This window comes from Micropterus salmoides, unplaced genomic scaffold (genome assembly GCF_014851395.1).
Source record: "Micropterus salmoides isolate LMB-PRFRI ecotype aquatic unplaced genomic scaffold, ASM1485139v1 Ms_hic_scaffold_4, whole genome shotgun sequence".
Taxonomy (NCBI): Eukaryota; Metazoa; Chordata; class Actinopteri; order Centrarchiformes; family Centrarchidae; genus Micropterus; species Micropterus salmoides.
This window is the reverse complement of record NW_024043372.1, coordinates 28,125,606-28,148,573: the sequence shown is the minus strand read 5'-3', so window position 1 is coordinate 28,148,573 and position 22,968 is coordinate 28,125,606. Positions and strand designations below refer to the sequence as shown.

At 42.2% G+C, this 22,968-nt stretch overlaps 1 protein-coding gene and 1 pseudogene across 1 annotated transcript; both read left to right on the top strand.

Annotated features, from left to right (window-relative positions):
* Window positions 1-470: 470 nt before the first annotated feature.
* LOC119885881 (trichohyalin-like) lies at window positions 471-18,706 on the top strand. The gene is made up of 10 exons (XM_038696194.1): window positions 471-635; window positions 2,984-3,994; window positions 5,317-7,882; window positions 14,907-15,019; window positions 15,479-15,575; window positions 15,795-15,939; window positions 16,096-16,241; window positions 16,355-16,554; window positions 16,670-16,755; window positions 17,767-18,706. The coding sequence occupies exons 2-9, from the start codon at window positions 2,994-2,996 to the stop codon at window positions 16,743-16,745; spliced, it is 4,344 nt and encodes a 1,447-aa protein (XP_038552122.1). The 5' UTR covers window positions 471-635; window positions 2,984-2,993; the 3' UTR covers window positions 16,746-16,755; window positions 17,767-18,706.
* Window positions 18,707-18,832: 126 nt separating this feature from the next.
* LOC119885883 lies at window positions 18,833-21,073 on the top strand (annotated as a pseudogene).
* The last annotated feature ends 1,895 nt before the right edge of the window (window positions 21,074-22,968 follow it).

The window sequence follows — 22,968 nt, the reverse complement described above, 5'->3', positions numbered from 1 at the left end:
ATACTGTGCAAAGCATTTAAGGTGCATGCCTGATTCCCCCTTTAATAATTGATTATTTCATCTTGTTGGCAATATTACCTGCTGGGTCAAAGACATTTCCACTGTAAAAACAAAAGTAAACAGCTTGCCATTAGGAAGTTCCTCTTGGGGCCCCTTGTGCAGGGCCCTATACAACTAGGCTATTACCCTTGTACTGCCCAAACTGAAATGAGAACTCTCTTTATAACGCAGTACTTAGGCTAGCTGACTCTGTGGCACACAATGGAGACACAGCACCTTCTCGTTGATGGTCTTACTTCAGTGATGACGCCTTGAAGGAGCGCGTGTATTTTCGCGACACTGGTTGTCGCGCTTTTATTTTGACGCAAAAGAAAGCCCCACTTCCTGTCCAGTCGTGTCTCTCAGTATGTGACTTGCGTGGAGCTCAACCTGGGGCGGCCGGAGGGAGTGTCAGCTGGGTGTAGTGCAATCTGACGTCTACATATCGCGAATGACTTGGAGAAAAAAAAGCACTTTTGACAACAGCTCAGCAGGCGAGACTGCGGAAAAACTGTGGGACAAGTGTCTTTTGTAACTTCTTCCCGCTTCCTTCCTTCCATCCTCCCCCCACCTGCATGACTGCGTGAAGACAAAAGGTAAAACAAAAAATAAATAACTTGAATTATTCTGCTAGAGAAATGTACATTTCAACCGATAGAAAAGTTCATAAAGCTGGTGTTAAGAGCAGGTGCACAATCTACATGCTATGTTTCTGTAACGTCAATATTTTGACGATATATCCTTCAAAAAGAGTCGTTCACAGGACTGAGAGTTTAGCTTGAATTAAACGTAAAGTTATCTGAGTTTCCTTTGTCCAGCTGCGGTGGACACACTGCTGGTTCAACGACTGGTAGTTCAACACTGTTGACGCGTTTATTAGTAACTTATTAACAGCCCACAATGAAACACATGTACTGACATAACGTTAATTTCACCGTTTAATGTGTGCTACAAGTCATTACATCGCGATATTTTGGCTCTCTAAGGACCAGACTGGTCCCAAACTCAGTGTCTATAACGTTAGCTTCTCGCAGCATCACTCAAAGTAGTAAATTAATAATGCGGTGCACATGAAAGCGAAAGGCGTCAGCCTTAGCTGGGTAACATGCACTAAAAGGCAAACAAGAGATAAAGAAACGAAAATCTCACAAGCTGCAATTGTTGCTGCAGAATGACTTTCACTGCGCCCTGCACTCACTGAATGTGGCCTAAATAAGCAGCAGAAATAATCAATCAGCTGCAGCTTTACTTGCCAGACAGTGTTTGTTTCTTAGGAATTCAACTGTTAGGAAGAAAGAAAAAAAAAGACACAAACAGGACACATATTTAACCCCACTGCCTGGTGTTAGGAGTCTACTCTGATCCCATTACACAATATCATGCACCCCCAGAGGTGGTGTGTGATTTAGCAATGCAGCAAAATAGATAATTACAAAACACATGCAAAAAGTATGTAAGCCCACACTTCAAATCAAAGCAGTTCATGCAAACCAGCTGTGGATTGATAACGTGAGAGTGACACTGAGTATTTTCCTGACACATTGAAACTCTCAGTAATAAACTATGAGGTGTGGAGTTACCGGTTTGTGCAAAAGTCCTACAGGTCAGACCAGATGACGTGCCGCACACAATGACTGTGGTATTTAGTGTAGCAAACGTAGAGACATTACTATTGTGCAAATATGGCTGTTCTTTTGTGACACACCGTTGGTGGTTATTTAGTGTTGACAAAAAAATTGCTCATGTGACAGTACACATAGAAGGTTGTTTGTTGTGTTTCAGTTCTACTGGAGATCTGGTGTGATTGTGTGAGACACATGCCTTTCTTTGGTGAGAGATACCCGAGTTCAATTCCCCACTGTGACCCATCCACCATTGTGTCCCTGAGCAAGACATTTAACCCCTAGTTGCTCCAGAGGCGTGCGACCTCTGACATGTATAGCAATTTTAAATTGCTTTGGATAAAAGCGTCAGCGAAATGAATAAATGTAAATGTGTCTTGCCTGCAGAAGGGATTGCTGACTTGTGCAGAATATGAACATGTCTCCCATCTACCTGCTCTGATTTCTGCTTTAGAAGTTTTTCATGTTGAGTGCGGTTTCAAAATAACAAAGCTGTATGGCAGCTCATGTTACTGCCACTGTCAAAATGACATATTATAATAGTGTAATATCACACTTCATGTCTATAAATGTACTTTTTAAGACTCTGCTAGTACAGTTTTTCATGTATAATACATGTAAACTTGTGCTGCAGAGATTTGAGTAGTGTTTCTTACTCATGACCACAGCTGTTTACTTGCTGGGTGACCTTTGTAGTGAAATTGCAGTTATCAGAGATAAGATGGCATAACTTCTCTCCACCTGTTTTACCTTTTTTCCCCCACCTGATCTTAAGTCATTAACACAGAGGAGAAAAACAGTTTATGTCAGCCTTAGAAAATGAAACACCAGAATCTTCTTTTTCTCACGTGTGAATGTCATATATAGCTCTTTTCAAGTTTTCTACATCATCAATCGAGATGAGTCCTCAGACGCTACTTGCAAAACTACAGTTATGCCCTCGGCTCAAAAAAGGTGATAGTGGCAGGCCAGGTCTGGACTATGAAGGAGAAACTGGCAATTTAAATGCTTTGGCAACATTGTTTTAATTGAAACATTCATGCCAATAACACACTGAACTGAACTGAACCAAATGTTTTAATTTTGTAGAAACGAGCCCACTGTAAACACAGTTTTTGGCATTATTTAAAAACTAAACTGAGGAAGAAAACTAAGTAAGAAAGCAAAGATGATCCCAGTAGGAAGACTTGTCATAGTTTCAGGTGTTTATTCAGTTTGATTGATTAGTTTCTCTTTTCCTGTGTGCCTTCAAAAATCTAGACTAACCAGACTTAGGCTGTGTCTTGCTGTATGTAAACGCCTCCTCTCCTCTCTTCTTTCAGCGAATCAGTTATGGAGAGCTCCGTTAAGGGATCCCTGGCTGGTGGCACATCAAAACCCAAGCCAGCTCTGGCCCCCAAACCTCTGCTCACTCCCAAGCCCTTCTCTCTGCAGAAGAACTCCACCATTCGCTCCATCTATGCCCCAAGGGTGGTCTTTGCAGCCTCTAAGACAACAAAAGAGCAGGCTGAAAAATATGAGGCCGGAGGTGTCCCAAAACCGACTTTGACCCCCCCGGCCCAGCAACCCCCCAAACAACCCACCACCTCTGATTCCAAACCCAGCTCTGTAAGTGCTGCCGCCAAACATCAGGCAAAAACAACCAAAGACAGTAAAGCACATGGAGAGAATATTCTTGATTCTAGTGTCAGAAAGTCTGAGCCAGCCGCACAAACCGCCCCACCCAAAGAGACACCAACGGCCGAGCCAATCCAGAAAGTCAGTGCCATCCAAACAAACCACAAAGCACCCGTAGATATCGTAGCTAACCCAGAACAGAAAGACAGAAAAACTAAAGAAGATGAAACAAACAACACTTCTGTCGTCCAAAAGCTTGAAGAAACAGGAAGTGAGTTCTCCACAGCCAATCCAGCAAACAGATGGAGCGGCACCAGGAAGCGCCTGCCCGCAGAGCTCACCTCGAAGTTTGAGTCCGGTGGCCTACCTCTGCCCCCCCAGCCAAGTATAACCAGCTATACAACCAGCGCCAAAGACAACACAAACAAGCCAGAGTCCTCAGATCCAGAGCAAAGCCAGACCACAGCCGAGCCGTCAAACAGAGAGAGTGATGCAGGTGGAATGAAGGAGGATTTCGGTGAAGGAGGCAGCATAAAACGCAGAATCAGTCTTCTGTTTGACTCATCATCGAGGCCAGAGGTCATAACAAAGACAGAGGAGCCAGAAGTGATAAATGGTACAGGAGGTGTAAAAGAGAAAATCAAAAACTGGGTCACGGAAAAGGGTCTGAAGACCGAGAAGAAGCCTCAGGTTGTGCCCCGAATTCGCTCTAAGAGGTGAGTGAGCCTCCTTTCATCTGTGCTGTTTGTGTTTGGCAACGTGTTATAGGCACGAATTAAAGCAAAAGAACATTCTCATCAAGCATTTTAAGGTTAATGGCACATATTATTATGGTTTTGCTATTATTTCCCAGGGTTCAACTTTCCATTTCAGATTTATCTCTTTGTGACGTTGTAATTTATCTTTCTATTCAACATAGTTAGTATTCCTTGGGTAAAACTGGTTCTTCATTGGTGCATAATAAACTGCACAGTGGGAAGATGAGTACAAGTGTAGAACTATAGAGGCAGTGTCACCAGCACCGTATTCTTTTCCTTTGTGTCTCCTTACGCACTGTGCTTTGTGTGGACATTAACAGGGATGTGGGAAATGAAGAATGTTGTTTGCAAAATCAAGATTGTGGCCAGATGTATGTACTCAAATAACAAGATTTAGATAAGAGTGCAAACCAGGTGACTATTTGTTTGTGTTACACACCGCATTTAAAATGACATTTTAAAAAAATGCAACAGCAAGACGTCTTTAGAAAAACAATGTCCTCACTGTTTTGAGTCAGCTGTTTTAACTAGAACTTCTTTATCGGAAAGAAATAATTATGAAAACTGTCAACAGTGTGTGTGTGTGTTTGTGTGGATTATCCAGAGTAACAAAGACACTGTTTCTGGGAGGAGAAGTTGCCGTTGAATTTTTAAAATGTAAGCTTTCAGTGTTTTGAGCACCACAAATGAAATCCACCTTGTGGTTACATAGAGGCGGAAATCTGAGAGATGATATTGTCAGACCCTGGCAAGTCAAACCAAAACATATTCTTTCACAACTACAGGTAAGTGAAGGAATATGTTTTTTTGTAATTTGGATAAACCAATCCTTTAACGGAATAGTTCGACATTTTTGGTAAGATGGTGTCAGATGGTGTCTGTGTCTGTCGGCTGGCAACCTCACTGCGATGACAAAACACCAGGAAGTGGCAGAAGGCCAAAAAAGTAGTAGTCCCACTCCCTCCCTAAAACCACAATGCATAATTTTTACATATTTCTGTTTTGCATAGATTAAACAAACAGAAAGGTACAACATGTTAACAACATTACTGAGCTCTAGACATACTTATAGGTGGATTTCTTACGTTTTGGACAGAGCCATGCTGTTTTCCCGCAATTCCAGTATGTGTGTGTGCTAAGCGAAGCTAACCTGCTGCTGGCTATAGCTTCATATTTAGCACAGCAATTCTTTTTATTGTGACCTGCTGTGATCAAATGTGCCAGGATGTGTTGAAGACAGGTCAGTTCTTTTCCTTGAATTACTGTCATTTCTTCCACAGCTTTGAGCCAGCGACTGCTCCAACAGTGGAGAAAACACCCAAAAGGCCACCTGTTGAACCTCCTGCAACCGGGACATCGTCCAGTCAGGCGGTAGATCCTCCTTCAAAGGTCTCAGCTGCTGAACAACCCACAGAGACCCCAATGGAAACATGTAAAGATGCTCTTACAGGAGATACGTCATTGAAAATCTCAAGAGAGACTCCAGGAGCGCATATACAGATCAAGTCAACAGAGGGTGATGTCCCACTACACAATCACATCCCATCTATGAGCCACACTGCCACTGATAAGGAAGACGTAGCTTCGAGTGAAATTGCTCAGCATGCTCCAAAGAGGGACAATGTCAAACGGCGCTCTGTTCGCTTTGGTGTTGTGGAGAGAGATGATGGTGCTCCTCCTATCATCCTGGGCTCACCGTCTGATTCCAGCACAGAAGAAGAAGACAACGCTTCTGAGGATGAAGCTGAGGAGGCCATCCCTGTTTCAGTGCCTGTCTACAGAAGAGTTCTTCAGAAGAAGGACGATGAGGCGCAAGACCAAGAGAAACGACTGAAACATTTGGAATTTGAAAAAAGGAGAACAGAGCAGATTGAACAGGCGAAAGTTCAGTTAGAAGAGGAGCGGAAACGAAAAGAAGAAGAAGAAGAAAGGGAGAAAGAAAAGGCCAGGAAGAAAGAAGAGAAGGACAGGGAAAGCGAGAGGCTGCAGGAGGAAGAAATGGAGAGGCAGAGGAAGGAGGAATGTGAGAGAGAACGGTTGAAAGAAGAGGAGAGGGAAAGAGAAAGGCTAAGAGAAGAAGAGATGGAGAGAGAAAGACGGATGGAGTTGATGCGGCAGAGGCAGAGAGAAGAGGAAAGAGAGAGGGCGAAACAGAAAGAGGAGAGACTTAAACAAGATCTGGAGGAGAGGGAAAAAGAGAAATTAAAGAAGAAGGAGGAGGAGAGGAAAGAGGAGAGACTGAGAGAGGAAAGAGAAAGACAGAGGCTGAGAGAAGAGGAGAAGACATCGAGTCAGGGGCAGGCGGAGTGCAGAGTGGAGGGAAAACTGGGAGAAGCAGGAATGAATAAAGAGGAGCAAAAAGAGGAGGAGTGGGGAAAAAAGTGGGTGAACAAGACAGAGAGGTTGAGAGGAGAAGAAGAAGAGAGGGAAAAGGAGAAAGAGTTGGAGTTGATGTGGCAGAGAAAGAAAGAGGAGGACGGGGAAAGGGCGAGACAGAAAGAGGAGAGACTCAGGCAAGAGGAGAGTGAGAAAGAAAGATTAAGAGAGGAGGCAGAGGAAAGAGAAAAGGAGAGGCAAAAGAGGCTGGAAGAGCAGCAGAAAAAAGAAGAAGAAATGGAGAGAATGAGGAAACTGGAGAAACAGAGGGAGGAGGAGAGGAGGGAAGAGGAAAGGAGGAGGCAGAAAGAACGAGAAAGAGTGGAAGAGCTGGAGAGAAAACAGCAAGAGGAAAAAAAGCGAGCCCAAAAACTGGAAGAGGAGAGACTCAGACAAGAGAAGAGGGAGAAAGAAAGATTAAGAGAGGAGGCAGAGGAAAGAGAAAAGGAGAGGCAAAAGAGGATGCAAGAGCAGCAGAAAAAAGAAGAAGAGATGGAGAGAATGAGGAAACTGGAGAAACAGAGGGAGGAGGAGAGGAGGGAAGAGGAAAGGAGGAGGCAGAAAGAACGAGAAAGAGTGGAAGAGCTGGAGAGAAAACAGCAAGAGGAAAGAAAGCGAGCCCAAGAACTGGAAGAGGAGAGACTCAGACAAGAGGAGAGGGAGAAAGAAAGATTAAGAGAGGAGGCAGAGGAAAGAGAAAAGGAGAGGCAAAAGAGGATGCAAGAGCAGCAGAAAAAAGAAGAAGAGATGGAGAGAATGAGGAAACTGGAGAAACAGAGGGAGGAGGAGAGGAGGGAAGAAGAAAGGAGGAGGCAGAAAGAACGAGAAAGAGTAGAAGAGCTTGAGAGAAAACTGCAAGAGGAAAAAAAGCGAGCCCAAGAACTGGAAGAAAAGCTGAGAATGGAGGAAGAGAGAAAAAGGGATGGGCTGACCAGTAGGGAACCAGAGAGTGTGGTGCACGAAGCAGAGCCAAATTTAATCAGCTTTGACTCTGAAGATGTGCCTCTGAAGTCAGAGTCACTATATCCCCCCCTAGCAAAAACCCATGAGTCCACAGAGAGTCAAATCGAAGTCCTTTATGACGACTTCTCCGTCAGGCCGCCTCTGATCGATGTGGATTTTGACGATTTTTCAGTCAAACCATTGAGATGGGGCTCACAGGCTAAAGTACAAACTACTCCAGTCATTCAGAGTGGGGTATCTGACCCTGTGAAAAAAGAGGAAATGGAAGTGCTGGTGCCTGTGGATGTCAGCCGCTGGGAAAATAAAGTGCCAGAGCAGGTGAAAAAAACAGACAGCCCAGAGCCCATTTTAGCCCAGGAAAGTCCAGAGGAGGAGGAGGAGGAGGAGGAGGAAAGGCCGGAGGACCAACAGCTCATCTCCATCGAGGTGGAGGAAGAGGAGATGGAGACGGAGAGGGAGGAAGAGGAGGAGACACAGGAGGATGAAGTCAAAGAAGAAACGAAACAGGTAAATACAAAAATGAAATCCTATTCGCTTAGACTGCAACTTGATTTTTATGTTGTTGTTGCAAACTTACATGAAAGGGTTTAATGATACAGAGAGGGTGAGGTTAAGAACAGAGGCAGGAGCAAACATGTAAATGTGGGTATTTCACCACTGAATCATATCAGCCTGGCAACAACACACCTGTAGCAACATATTGCCATTCCTGTAGCACGAGGAAAAACATCTCGTTACACTTGTTTGAGCTTGATAAAGTTACAGCTTAAGAACTTGTTGTGGTTTTTTTTCTTGAGTAATGAAACAAACACGGCCTTAGATCTACGTCTACGTGCAATGTGTCAGTAGTCTGCCCTTCCTGACAGCGAGAGCTTGTTTCTTACAGCAACAAAGAAAGTGTCAGAGTGCAGAGTGTTAAAGATGTAGAAGTGTTGACTTAAGAGGTGTGACAATAAAGACATGTGCACTCAAATGATTACCCCTGAAAATGATATGTTGGGGATGAGAAAAATTAAGACTAAATTTCTTGTCCATGTTCAATATTCATTTAGTTTTGTGCAAGGGTATTTTCAATCAATTTACTTCTAGTCCCAAATGCATTTTCTAAATCTATCAGACATCTGTAACAGTGCGTTTACAGACTACGTCTGGTGGTGCATGTATGTAGATGTGTGGTTATGGCAGCAAGAAATCTAACAGGAAGTGAGGCTACGGCTTCCTCTGCATCTGTCTCTCTTCTAGCTTAATTTTTTTCTTATCAGTGCATAAAGAGCACGTTTATTTTCAGTGTCAAAGCCTGTTTAAAAGAAAAAGAGCATTTGATGGAGGGATGGATTATTTCATGTGGGCATCTTGGATGGGTTATCTCCAGCAGCTTTGGGTGAGTCTTTGCAGATAGAAATGCTACCTGATATGTGCTAGTGGTTGTGCAGCAAATTGCAGGGCCAGTTTAGCAATCTGGGAGGGCACACCTTGTATGTTTTAGATTTATCGTAGCTGTTGTATTGCAGTAAGCTAGCCTCACCCATCACTATAGTTAGCCAGTTGAATAGTTACATTTACTAAACTAATTAAAGCAGCAAATGAATACACTACATGTTGAGTATGAAGCCTGTTTGAAAGAGAGAAGTCAGGTTTTACTTGCTTGATTCAAGGTATGTGGTTAAGTCAAGTGTAAGCAAGTGTTTGTGTAACTTATGGGTGGGCAATATGACAAAATATACCATGAGACAACACTTTTCTCATCCATCAGAGGTGTTGTCATATCTGTTCCTTTCACATCTCTGTAATTGTAAAAAGACTAAATAAATAAAAATCAGTTAGGAGGACTGCTTCATAGAAAAAAAATTATTTCATCAATGTGATCAAATGCTTTGATGGTGTTTAAAAGTATAGTTTGGCATTTTGGGAAATGTCACTGTCTTGCCAAGTTTTAGATGAGAAAATTGATACCACACTTACGGCTGTTATGATAAATATGAAGCTGGAGCCAGCAGTCGGTTAGCTTAGCTTAGCATAAACACTGGGAAAAAACAGGGAAACAGCTAACTGGGCTCTGGTAACTAAAAGTAACAACATCTGCTTACCAGCATCTCTAATGCTCGCTAATTAATGTGTTACATCTCATTTAGACAGGGCCAAGATAGCTGTTTCCCTGTTTCCAGTCTTTATGCTAACCATGTTGGCTGTAGCTTCATATTTTGATATTTTGTATACAGACACGAGACTGGTATCAGTCTTCTCATCCAACTGTCAGCATCAAAGTGCATAAGGATATTATATAAGTCTAGATACATAAATATGACACGGCCGCTTCCAACACAAAGCTTATTCTCTGCTTCAGTTGATTCAAATTCAAAGGCCCATTGAAGGTGTTGTTCAGCTGCAGTCAACAAACCATGTCTGAGTGAACCTCTGGGTGGACCCACAAATAAACGTCATCGCTGTACTGCCTTAAAGGACTGATTAGTTGGGAGTTGTCAGCTTATGTTGTCACCTTAGCAATGTTAGCCTTGTTATAGGTAATAACAGAGTAACAGACTAAAATGAAGATTACACCCTAACAACACACCTAAACAAGCTTAAACATTTATACATTTAAAGTGCAACTAAATGAACATCTTGCAGCAGAAATTAACATTAAAAAAAATCTGAAAATTACCTTCTGAAAACTTGATTACACTTTACCATGAAAAGAGACAAGGCAAACACAAACGGTGAATGGAGCAACGAGTTGTGGTAGCTCCCAATTAGAGTACATCAGAGTGAATGAACTGCCGACAGGGCCACACCAGTCAAAACACATCGGTTCGCCACCTGTTTGAACACGCAAAACTTCAAATCAATGAAAACACTTAACTCTGCAGATGGAACTGTGTGACTGTATGTGTGCGTCTTTTGTGATGCTGCGTGTCTGTTACCTGTGTGCATGCTTTTGCAAACAAACCAACCCACAAAACCAGTGACTGGAAGGGGGCACTGTACATGTAACCTCTTAACTGCTGTAAGGCCATTGGTATTGATAGCTTTGCTATCATCCTTAGCAGTCATGGGTTGTGTGAAAACAACCATGTTTTCACCACTGAGTGGTGCTGCTGCTCTTAAAAAGTGCACTTCCTTATTCTGCACCACAGAAACCAAGAAGTTTATCTCATGTAGAGCACCTTACACGGCTATAATATGGCCACTACAAGACTAAGAGGTACAGTTAGTATAGTTTATTAAATACTTTGAAAGAAAATCTCCACAGCAAAGCCACTGGTGTGTGGCAGAGAAAAGTGTTTTATTTTTACCGAGCGGAATGAGAAAAATGTTTACTGGGCAAACATAAGCTGTGCAGCCAAGCGTGCAGCACCGTGACTAAAAGATAGACAGACAGATGGGTGGATAGATGTGTAGTGAGAAGAGGCCAGGTGCTATGTGGTCATCATGTCCTCATTTGGATCTGGTCAACAGGGCAGCGTGTCAGAATGTCCATACATGGTGCCCCTCTTTGTCTGTCTCTCTACTCAGCCTCTCTACCCAGTTTTGAGAGAGCCTGTCACCCCTTACACACACACACACTTTCTGGCACACATAAGACACACACAAAAGAGGAAGGGCTAAACCTCGGACGAGAAAGTTCACATGTCCACTGTCCTGTCTTTCAGTCATCTAGTCCTGTCCCTGTTGTTCTCTATCTCTCAACTTTCCAGTTTTCTGCAGTTCCCTCTGCCCTCTCTTCTCACAAAGACCTGGTTTATTCAGCAACCTGCATTTACCTACGGGAAGAGAGCAGAGGAGGGAGGTACGGAAAGCACCTTGGCCCAGCCTGCTGCACCTTCCTTCCCTCAGGATTTTCCACATCCGAGCACAGACCTCCGCTTTGTTTTGACGTTCTCTGAAATCACTCAGGTCTAAAGGAGATAAAAGGGCTGATCTACCTCTCTGTACCTGGCTTTGGATGTTTGAAGTGGCAAATATTTCCCACGCTGCTTTTTCTTTTTTTCTTTTCTTTTTTTCTGAATTGAAAATGGAGTCGCGATGTGAACTGGGACATAGGTACGCAAGCAGTCAGGCTTGACTGTGGCAGAACAAGTTTCAACAAAAGAGAGACAGAGGGTAACACATGAACAGGGGTAATCGTCATTGTTTGTGTGCAGGACGAAAAACTCCTTTGCTTTTTTTTTACTTCCTAAGTTGAGGCAAAGGGGACTTTCTGATAGACTTCTGTCACTGTCTTTTAAATGGATGATTATGTGATCTTTCTTCGGGACGCTGCTGTTTAGAATGTCACATTCTTTACAGTGAATGCTGCAGAGGAATAGTGTTGTCACAGTGCAAACACATGCACTTCTTTGCTGACAGCAAATAATAGACTATTACAGGAAGTTTGTGTGACGTGAACCATAAAAATATGGAGAGAGAGGCCGTATCCCGTTCAAATCAAAGATGGACCATATCTTGTTTTGTATGACGTAATTTTTACAAAAGACAATTTATGTTTTCTTTGCCTTCTGCTTGCTAAAAAAGACAACTGAAAGCCGGGTCACGGACCCAGCTTTCTGATCCACACGCAAAACCCCTCCGTCTCTGACGAAGCTGAACCTCAGTTTCTTTGGTGACCCAGTTCCCATGGTGACCCTAGTGCCTGGATGACCAGCTGTGTGAGCTTTTTCAACCATGCAGTACTTGGGAGGGAAACTGTCCTCTGCCCAGCTTCAGGTGGCGGGCTGGGTGGGCAGTGTGCGGCGCTCCTTGCAAGGGGCTCTGGAGCTGGTGATGGGCAACTCAGAGGAGAAGCAGGAGGAGGAAGAAGAGGAGGAAGAGGAGGAAGAAAGAGGTGGAGAAGGAAGGTTTCAGAGAGCCATGTCACCACTGCGCAGCTTCGCCAGACGTAGCAGGCGATCTCTGCGACGCTTCTCCGTCAGAAGTCGGAAAACTCTGCAGAGGAGAGCCACTGAAACCTGCTCTGTAAGAGCTGATATATGTTCTGTTCTTATCAGATCCAGGTCAAGTCTTATGAATAGAATTGCTTATGGTTTGGCTAGCTCAAGGGTTTAGGTGCTTTTCACAATTTGCGCCAAACCTCCCAAGTAACTCAGTCCTTTCCCACACCCGTCTGTTAATAGATAACCATGCAAATGTAAAGAGGGCGTGCAGCAGGCAGTGGCAGTCTGTTTCAGGAAGGACACAGTTATCTGATTAAGTTGTCCAAATGTAGGCTTTTATCAGTGTCCATGCATGCCCTTTCCCTCTGTCTCTGTGGTGTGTGTCAGAGATAAAGCAGAGGACTATAACAAAGTGTGACACAGTTAGACAAGCGTTATCCAAGTATGGGTATGCCCTCTGCATCTGTGTCTGCCTTTAAGAAATATACTGCTCAAAACAGCATGATAGCAGATATATATGTCTGATTTTTTTATTTTAAGCCCTTGCTGTATATCTCATAATCACATACTCTGGCAACGGCAATACAAGAGGCTGTTTTTGAGACATATCCATGCCGAATTATGTCTTTCTATTTTTAAGTGTTTACTGTGGCTGCTCCCTGCATGTGGGTTTGAACGTGTGTGTTCGTGTATGTATATATGTGGAACCTGCAGGCTGTTTCCACTTTTAATTTGATGATCCATCACTTTTCTTTATTAGAAGTGATGTTTCTTTTGACAGTCTTCGTCCTCTGTTCTGGATTAGATTCTCGCTTAGTTGCTCTTGTGGCATCGGCTGTAATCCTCTCCACTACACCATAAACATGCTATCTTACACATCCCATTGACCGTGACAAAAATGTGATGGTAAACTATAATAAAGCCGACTCCTTCTTGACTTGCATGTCCTTTTGAAGAATCTGTTTCTCGTGTGTGTACTTATTTAGGTGGTTGTTGTTATGTTTATAGTTTTACAATAGTTCTACATGTCCAGTTATCACTTGTAGAATAAGGAATCCACCAGTAGAGTTTCCATAGTGTGTACGTACATCTGAATCTGTTTATACATCTTTTAGCTCTTTGTTTTGGCTTTACGATCCTCAACTTTAGATGAGGCAGATGTTTTTAGCAAAAAAGGCTCTGATAAACCCTCTATATGCTACCTGTCCAGAACCAAATGGCAGACATATGTCAACTAGCTGGCAGTTTAACTGCCAAATCATTCCCTCGGGACTTGGTGGAGGCCAAAACAGAGCTAAAATGGGAGTAAATAAAGGATTTACATTGGTAAGGTTGCCAGAAACACAACACCAAATGCTTTCTAATGTTGCTATGTACCTGCTAGACATTTTTCTGTATCAACTTTATAAGGTGTTAATATGTGTTCATGTGTTGTGTTTAAAACTTCTTCTGCTGCCCCCAATTGGTCAAAAATCTATTCTTCTGCTTTAATGCACAAAATTTTCATTGCAAGGTATTTGAGTGAAGTCGGAAATTTCTTTATTTAATCATTGCATTTCTGAAACTTGAGAAAAGTTGATTGCCTGTTTCATTTCAAATGTGAGATACACTTGCCCATTGTCTCACTGTACCACTGCCAAAGAGGAAATATTTAGAAACTGAATTAAGTTTCTCTTTGAATTCACTAGAAACTTTTTGGAGTAGTATGAAAGGGAGCCATTAGCCATACATGCACTCACGAAATCTGTCAACATTAAAAACTTTGTGCGCTGCAGCGGCTACTTCCGTAATAAAGGTAGGACAGATTCAGGATAAAAGCATGGTGGTGGTGGCCACTGTAGACTGTGAGAACCAAACACAGTGTATGGTTGTAGGAAAATCACCAGAAGCCTGTTCATTCCATGCTGTGACGTTGCCAGATAACAGGCATTGTGCAAATGAAGGCGCTCCGTGAGTCCTGAGTAATAAAGAGACTTGCTAAGGAGAAGAGACATTGGAGGGCAGGGGTGTAAACTCGAGTGTTGTTCTGTATCCAGGTGACAATATCAGACAACACAAGATTGGGATGTGCCCCTTGGCAAAATTTGAAGTGAGCATAAAGGAATGTTTGTGAGGAAGTGTGCACTAGTTGCTTTTGTGTGCATGTGTGTGCGCACACTAAGCATTCCAGCATGTGGGCGTGACAGCATGAAAGTGCTTGGTGTGTCTGTGTGTAGGCATATAGGTGTGTAAGCCAGTGCGCGTGCGTGCATACACATATACGCTGTTTATTGAGGACAGCCCAGCCTCTGTGACCGGCTCATTAAAAGATGCATGCTTGGCTGGTCCTTATTCCTCTCTTCCTCTGTAGTTAGTGATCTTGGCTCAGCACACTGTTCATTTTCTCCCTGCCTCAGCTCCACAATGTGATGTTCCAATGTGCAAATTTAGAGAACAAAAGAATATTTACACCATTTGATTTTATATGATAAAGCAGGCAATCCAGCAGAGAGGTAGGCAGAGTAGTATTGAGAGTTATCTGCACATGCTTGGCATTAAATTAGTAGAGTTCAGCAAAATATATCCCAGAATGCTTCCTTGATGTTTTCTCTGGTTCTGTTGTATAATGTTTTCTTTCTCATTTCCCAATTTAATTTAATGTCTGTCTTTCTGTCTCCCAGGCACAGGTTAACAGTTATTGCACAAACGATGAAAACAAAGACACTGTTGCCTTGATTGACGACGAGCCAGGCCAGCAGAATGAGGCCTGTGAACGGACATCTGGAAGTGACAGGTAGGAAAGCGTGGTTTCATTTCCCTCATCTACCCTGATGGAGACAGACAGGAATGGATTCGCATTGAGGTGATTTGATTCAAACTGAGCACACCTGCAAATAGAAGCCCTATAGCTGTCAGTCATTGTAGTCTTAAAGTAAGTCACCCAAAGGTACAGTTTGGAGGGCCAAGTTTAGCTCTGGCTTCTTAGTATGATTAGCGGAGCATGTAGTGAAGTTTGTGATTTGGACTAATAAAGACATTTTTGTTTTTTAAACATAAATCCTGTGACAGCATTATCTCTGTACTTTCAAGTATTTTCAAGAGTTGAGCCTCCTGTGCCCCCTTGTGGTTAATAGAGCACTACACAGAAACTCAGAAGAGTGGAGTTTTGTGAAATTGATCTAAAGTTACTCCTAAACTTGAACTGAAGGCATTTTAAACAATACCCATTTTAAATAGCTTTCTTTCTCTTCAGTCCAAAGCCCGTCCCTGACCAAGTTCCTGAAGGCTCCTCTGAAGACCTTGATACCACTGACCTTCACAGGGAGGAAGAAATGGCTCCATTCCCTGAGGTTGGTGATTCTTTCTTTCTAATCCCTCCTTTGTGAATGGTGACAGCTGACGTCTGTATCATCAGCTACAAACATTAAGATGTTGTTTGGTTGTTGCTTTGCAGAACTTCCTGGTAAAATATGCACTTCTGTCTACATTGTTGTAGTGTGATGGTCTGTTAACACACCACCTGTGAATACAGTGTATTCAGTTCTGTGTGTTTGTGTGTGTGTGCACAGAGCTCCACCCCTCTCCTCGACACCAGCGCACAGAAACTAAAGGCAGATCTGGGTAAGAGGCGAATTCGGACGCGTCCATCGCGTTCCTTTCGTGCAGGTCTGTGTCCAACGGAAAGCCCGGACTGGAGGACCCATGACTCCACAGGTAATTACTGCATGTTATGCAATATTATCTAATCTACATGGATGACTGGAGATAGAAAAAAATCTAAATAAACAAGCAACGTCTCCATCAAATACATCCGCGCCAGGCAAAAAGCATGGGGGGAATGATGATTCACTGACTGATCTGTTAACTCAGTGTTTTTAGATAAAACGGAGGCATCTACTAAGCAAAGGGAGTCAGACTCTGAGGAGGAGCAGCCTAAACCGAAGATAGTCTGTTCTCCGCCTCCCACCACTCAGAGAGTCCCCATGTTCCCAGGTTTGAGCCCTGCAGCCTTGATTGTAAGTTCTGTCCAAGTTCAAGGAGAACATGTTTTCCCGCTTTGATGATGTATAACATAATACAAATGAGTGTCATTTGAAATGAGTAAAGTGTATTTTACTTGTTCCCTAAGGCTCAGTTAAAAAGGAGAACAGGTGGAGGAGGAGCTGGAGGAGGAGAGGAAATGGAAGAAGACAAGGCAAGACGAGAGGAGGAAAGTCAAAAGGAGGAAGTGGCACCATCTCCCACCCAGCTGCCCCGCTCTCCTCGCGCCCCCGCTCATCTTGCTGGGGCTGCACTAGTGCTGCCACCCTTAGGCGGCACGGATGGAGGGTAAGAAAAAAGCATATTTTAAATATTATAATTATTAGCAAAATTATAAAAAATAAAGGTAGTATGTAATTTTAATAAGACACTCCTCTGAACTGTGATTCTTTGTGTCATTCAGTGCCGTTTCCTCTCCCGCTTGGCTGAAAGAACTGAAGTCTAAGAAGCGCCTGAGTCAGTATGACAGCGAGACTTAGCCTGACACAGGTGAGTGATATAATTATAATAACATTGTATTTGTATGTATAGCACTTTTCGATAACAAAGTGCTTTGCAACATTTAATGTAAACATATAAAAATAGGCATCACGCAGTTACATGGACGAGGTGATAATCATACCAAGACAGATTCTGCTACATAATAAAATATACATTTAAAAAATTAAAATCATAACTTCTTGCTATGCAGAGTTGTTCTTGCTATATAAAATGAGAGTTCTGTTGTTGGGTACCTGGATACCTGTGGTTATTGTAGGCTTTCTTTCTCTTGTTCGTGCAGTATCAGTATGTTTTTACATTTTAGAATCGGGACAACACATCAGTCAAAGGTTCCACTCACACGTTTTGCATTTTTGTAGCACCTAAAACGTTTTCATGTACCAACATACCTCTTTTTTCTTTATTATTTCTCATTTCAATAGAATTCTGAGTTTTTTAGTTTTGAGGCATTATTTAAGAGGACTAATTTCGCTTGTGAGTCATAATGCAAGACAGCTGAAAAGGTTTGCAATAATAGAAAGTGAATAGTTCAAAATGTCCAGCAGTGCTGTCGGGAACAGTTGTGTTATTTAATGCAGACTGTGACCAAACTGACGGCAGAGACAAAAACAGGAAGTGGGCCACATCTCTGCAATGCTTTCTCTTATTATTATCAAAACTGTGAAGTGGGTAGACATCCTGTACCTGAATGCAGTTTCCGATGCTTGATGCTCTTTTACTTGGCTGTGGAATTGCTGCTTATAGCTATATATTGCTGTTTATAGTATATAGTACAAGTGTAAAGGACACATCGATGTAAGAACATTATGGGTTTCAGCACCACTTGGGCCACCCATGCTATAAATGAATGCCCTCATGGTAGTGTAGAGTACTTACAGATAAACCCATCCAACAAATGATATGTGATAAATGTTGAATATATTACATAAAGTCAATGTCTCCTGAAGTCTGGGATTTGGAAACGTCTTTCTGAACTTTTCTTTCTTTCGTACCCTTTAGAAGACACTGTGCCGTTGCTGTTCAGCAAGAATCGATCCATCCAGCTGCTGCAGCTGAGAGACACCTTGCCATGATTACTCCATTTTACACTTTGAGTGCCTTATTTTGGACCTTTACTGAGATATTCAGGAGAGGAAATCTGGCTTCTGCTGAACATAGAGGCCATCAAGAACTTGTCCATCTTGTAAATGGAATATGGTGCCAAGGATATGTGCCAAGACTGATGTGTTAATGCCAACTACATGTTTAATCTACTGTTGTACAGCAGCTCAATGGATACCACAATGTAATTTAGAGCAAATCCATGGACTGTCTTATGTTGAAAAGTGTATGTCCATCATATACTGACAGGGAATGATGACACTTCAGGGTATCTACCTACCTACACACACACACACACACACATAAATGTACAGAAAACACTGAATATAAATAATCGATTGCACCGTGTGTATTTAGTTTGAATTGTACAAAAGGCCTACCTTTACCTTTCCAATGACAGATAATCCCAAGTAAGCCTTTAAGCACTTTAAGAAATCACCATCCATTTAGTACATCTAAGCAATAAAATAATCAGGAACCTACCTGTAGTAACATGATCATCAGGAATTTTTCTTTTTGTTATGCCGTGAGTGTCTGTCTTCTCTTTAAAGTAAGGTTAAAGATGCACTTCCTGGTTTTATTAAAACTCCCAATAGCTGGTCAGAACATCAGGAGTGAGCTGGGAGGAAATTCTGGATGTGCCATATCAGAATCAGGAAGTGGTGTTTTGCAAGATCTTAAACCCAGAAAAATGCATTAATCTACTGTAGATTTTTGTATGTGCCTTTTTAATGTTAAATAATTACTGTCATCAATGCTGTAGTCATCTATGATCAACATATTGCATGATATGAGGAAATTGAGGGAATTTTATTAAAACTTTTTCTATGAACTGTAATCAAGTGTGTTTTTCATTGGAAATCGTTCTCCATTGTGCAAAAGGTAGTGGAGCATGACAAAGCATATGCCCGCAGGTCAGCTTGTTCATACGTATTTATAACATAGTCTCAATTATGTCCTATAAGCATCAACATTAGATGCAGATTTTTGGATGCTGGGTGAAGAGAAAGGTAAAGAAACAGGTAGAAGACAGGAAACTGGAGAGCAAGATAGCTGGGTGGGGCCAATACTGCTGAGTGAGACTGATCTCTGTTCATTCTCTTGGCAGGCAGTCAGTGCGTGTGCCCACTATAGGATCATGGTCAGGGGTGGCAGCATGGGCAGAGCTGGGCACGGTTTGCCAGTGTGCCAGGGACAGAGGGGCAAGCCTATTGAGAAGCAGTGTGATGGACACAATGGGTGCGACAGACTTGCTGCATCAACAGGCTTTTTGCTGCTGTGGTCAGAAATAAACCATAAATACCCCCACCGGCCTCCACCAACCGCTCGCCAGGCCTCCACACCCACACTCACCCTCACACTGAGACAGACAGAAAAAAAGAGAAAAGAAAGAGGAAAGACGGAGAGCGTGGCTTGTACGTGGTGCAGTGAAGCACAAGCCATCCAGGTAAAAAAGAATGAAGATCGTCCCTCCCTCTGACAGGCCTTTCTTTTTTTCTCTCTCCCTGTCCCCTCTTCTCTCTGCATCCAGATGCTTGCTTCTTAAACAGCATGTTGTGTGTGCCCTATTAATGTTTTATTCTTACATATACAACTGACAACGCTGGGCAAGTGTGCAAATGTCTTGCTGATAGACATGTGAACAACTAAATTTAGAGCTGAGACATTTTGGTCCTAACTGTGACGATACTTTACACTAAGCTTAATAATGTTTCTGTTTGTGCAGAAAACACAATTTTATTCTATGAACTGAACAACCTAAGAGTAAAAATCTATCTAATGCTGCCACTTATAGCACTTAACTATGTAACTGCTGTGCTTTGAAGTGGGAAAATGACCGAACAGCAAGGAACCCCAGACCAGTTGCCTGCAGAGAAGGGCCAAGGAGGGGCTGGAGCCACATATAAGGTACCTTAGAACTTTGTTGGTGACTTCACACATTATATACATAAATGCATGTTTGTGAGACTATAATGCCACAGGAATACCATAGATTAGGACTTCGGGGGCTATCACACATCATCCAACTCTCCACCTGTCTTGTAGTTGGCGGTTTTTGAGTTTGAGAACTTCCGTGGAAAGAAGGTGGAGTTGTCTGGTGAATGTAAAGACGTGCTGGAGAAGACACAGAGAGTTGGCTCAATCATTGTGGAGTCAGGACCGTGAGTAAACTTTGTTTCCCTTTTTCAAGTCTCATTGATTTTCACAGCATTTGCATCCTGTTTTCTCTTTCTTTCTCTACGAAAGATTAATGTTATATGTAATGCATTTTCCCCATATGGTCAGATGGGTGGGGTTTGAGCGCCCGGGTTTTGCAGGAGAACAGTTTGTGCTGGAGAAAGGAGAGTATCCTCGGTGGAGCACCTGGACCAACTGCCAGAATAGCTACAGCCTGAGCTCATTCAGGCCTCTCAGAGTGGTCAGTATTGTCAGTTTAATATTAGCAGATATAGTTTCCTGAAAGTCATGTTCAAACCAGTTGTTTTTCTCTCCAGGACAGTGCAGATCATAAACTGCACCTGTTTGAGAATGCAGGTTTTGAGGGTAGAAAGATGGAGATCGTTGATGATGACGTCCCCAGCCTGTGGGCATATGGTTTCCAGGACCGTGTGGCCAGTGCCAAGGCCATCAATGGAACGTAAGCTGTGACCATGTTATAGAAGATGCAGTTGTTTTGTTTTTAGGGATAATAAGCCTGTTATACCCTACTGTTTCTCTTCCCTCTAAAGGTGGGTGGGATATATGTATCCAGGCTACAGAGGGCGCCAGTATGTGTTTGAGCATGGAGATTTCAAGCACTGGAACGATTGGGGAGCCACTGCACCTCAGATCCAGTCCGTCCGACGTGTGCTAGACATGCAGTGGCACAAGAGAGGGTGCTATATTCCCCCGGCCCCGATCCCTGCCCCTGCTCCTGCTCCTGCCCCTACACCTCCTAATCCCAACCCCAACCCCACCCCTAACCCCAAACCCGATCCTAGCCCTACTCCCAACCCCAAATCCCAAACTCAACCCCAACCTTAACACCACACGTCCAGCACCTCCTACACCAACTGGGGCAGGCTAAAGGCAGCTGGCCCGTCCCCAGTCTCTCCACTGCGCCTCCTGGTAGTCTACAATATCTTACCATGCAATTTTGGAAAACTGGACAACTGACAATAACAGAAACATGTAAATCTGCTGGAAATAAAGGTTTTGGCCCTGATTTTGGTTTTCTGCAAATTATTGCATGTTCTTTATTTCTGCGTAAAGGAATACCAGGGAGGTGTTTTATGGAGAGCATTGTAATGCTTGCATGATTGAGGTTAATAAGGAGCGATAGCGATCATTTAGACTGGGAAACAATATTAAAAATATTGGGGCAATTATGATATGGTTAAAGGGGCACACAGTATTGGGTGGGGAGAGATGCTGAATCTTATGGTTCATTTTATAAAAAGCGAGAGCCTCCCCAGTCTAATTTCCCCTAAATGTGAATTAGATCAGATTATGTTGTAGTCTGATGTGTAGGATAGAGAAATTGGGAAAAAATGCCAAAGGAATTGATCACAAGTATCCCACGGCTCCCACATCATTGGGGTTGTAGGATCAGCACCTTGGACAGGGATCGTGATGCACATTGTGCAGAAGGTTGCAAAAGACCACCTGTAACACAGGAGGGTGCTAGGCTATAAACCGTAGGCCAATCCTCTGATAGTCTTCAACCTTTATCACAACTCAGCTGGTTTTGACATCAGTGAAGTTTGCAGCTCATCGTAGCTTAATGGTGCAGAAGTCACTGGCCAGATTGCAGATAAAGTGGGGCTGTATCATTTTGAAAATCTCCAACTATTTGAAAACCAGCTCTTTTTTCCCCAAGTGTGTTAGATGTCACAAGGTGGAATAGTTTTATATTAGTGTGTGTGTGCACATTTTAGGATACATCACATTTAAAATGGATTTGCTTTAAAGCACTGACTGGGGACATTTCCCACATAGCATCATCAGACACGGGACACTTCAGTTTTGCACATTTCCTTTCACCAAATTTGAATATATTCTGAAAAATCTACACTGTTAATCGTTTTAAGCTGGTTCAATTTACTAACTTACTAACATACTTAATAACTAATGTAAGTTCCCATGCTGCCTTAAAAATGTGAGTTAACGAAACTAATGTTGAATAATTTGATTCAAGTTTTCTTGTAAGTCATGAAAAAGTAAAACCAACTGAATTAACAGAACCTGAGAAAACAGTTCAATACACTTGAGATGTTAATAGATTGAAGAGTCTTCCTGAAAAAGTACGCCACTGTCTGCTGGGAAACTAGAGAGTGTGCTTTTGACCTGGGTCTAAACTTTAACACTGTTTGATAAGTAAATGAAGTAGTATATGTCAATGTTAGATTTTATTTTGATATTGCTCTAGTGGCACTTGGTCATTTTGCAATGGTGAGCCACCATGACTTAAACTCATGTCACCACATTGTTAGTGGACATCCTTGTAGGCTGCTTCAATAAGACACAACTTGCACTGCATCATCAGTGTCCCTTTTGTGACATTTTTAATTAAATCTGCCAAACCTCAAATAGGTAACATTTTATTGTTTTATTGTACAATTTTTATACTTTTATTATTTTGTTCATTTATTATCATTATTATTAAAATCATATATATAAATCAATCAAAGTGTTAACCTTACTCAATTTTAATAATTAATCAGTTGAATAATCTATTAAAAAATGTTAGGACTGTACCTAATATTTTTAGACTGTCACAGTTGTTACATTTAGTTACCTACTAGTACCTTACCAGTGTACTCCAAGAGCCACTATTAATATACCATGAAGATGCTTTACGAAACCATTCAGTATGACAAAAATTCATTATTTATGCATTAAAACCTTGCTAAATGCCCTAGCATAGCATAACAAATATCAGTTAAAAAAAAAAAAAGTATTTTAAAACACACACATACAGACAATAATAATAATAATAATAATAATAATAATCTGTATTTGTAGAGCACTTTTCAAAAATAAGTTACAAAGTGCTTTAACAAGTGTAAAGACAATAATACCCAAGAGAAATAATACAAAAACAATACAAGATAAAAGCAA

Bases quoted from the DNA above. Each gene is read 5' to 3' on its own strand.
- LOC119885881 (XM_038696194.1), top strand. From the start codon at position 2,994: ATGGAGAGCTCCGTTAAGGGATCCCTGGCTGGTGGCACATCAAAACCC. The intron at 15,940-16,095 runs GTAATTACTGCA...CTGTTAACTCAG, and splicing joins GAGGACCCATGACTCCACAG to TGTTTTTAGATAAAACGGAG. The intron at 16,555-16,669 runs GTAAGAAAAAAG...TGTGTCATTCAG, and splicing joins TTAGGCGGCACGGATGGAGG to TGCCGTTTCCTCTCCCGCTT.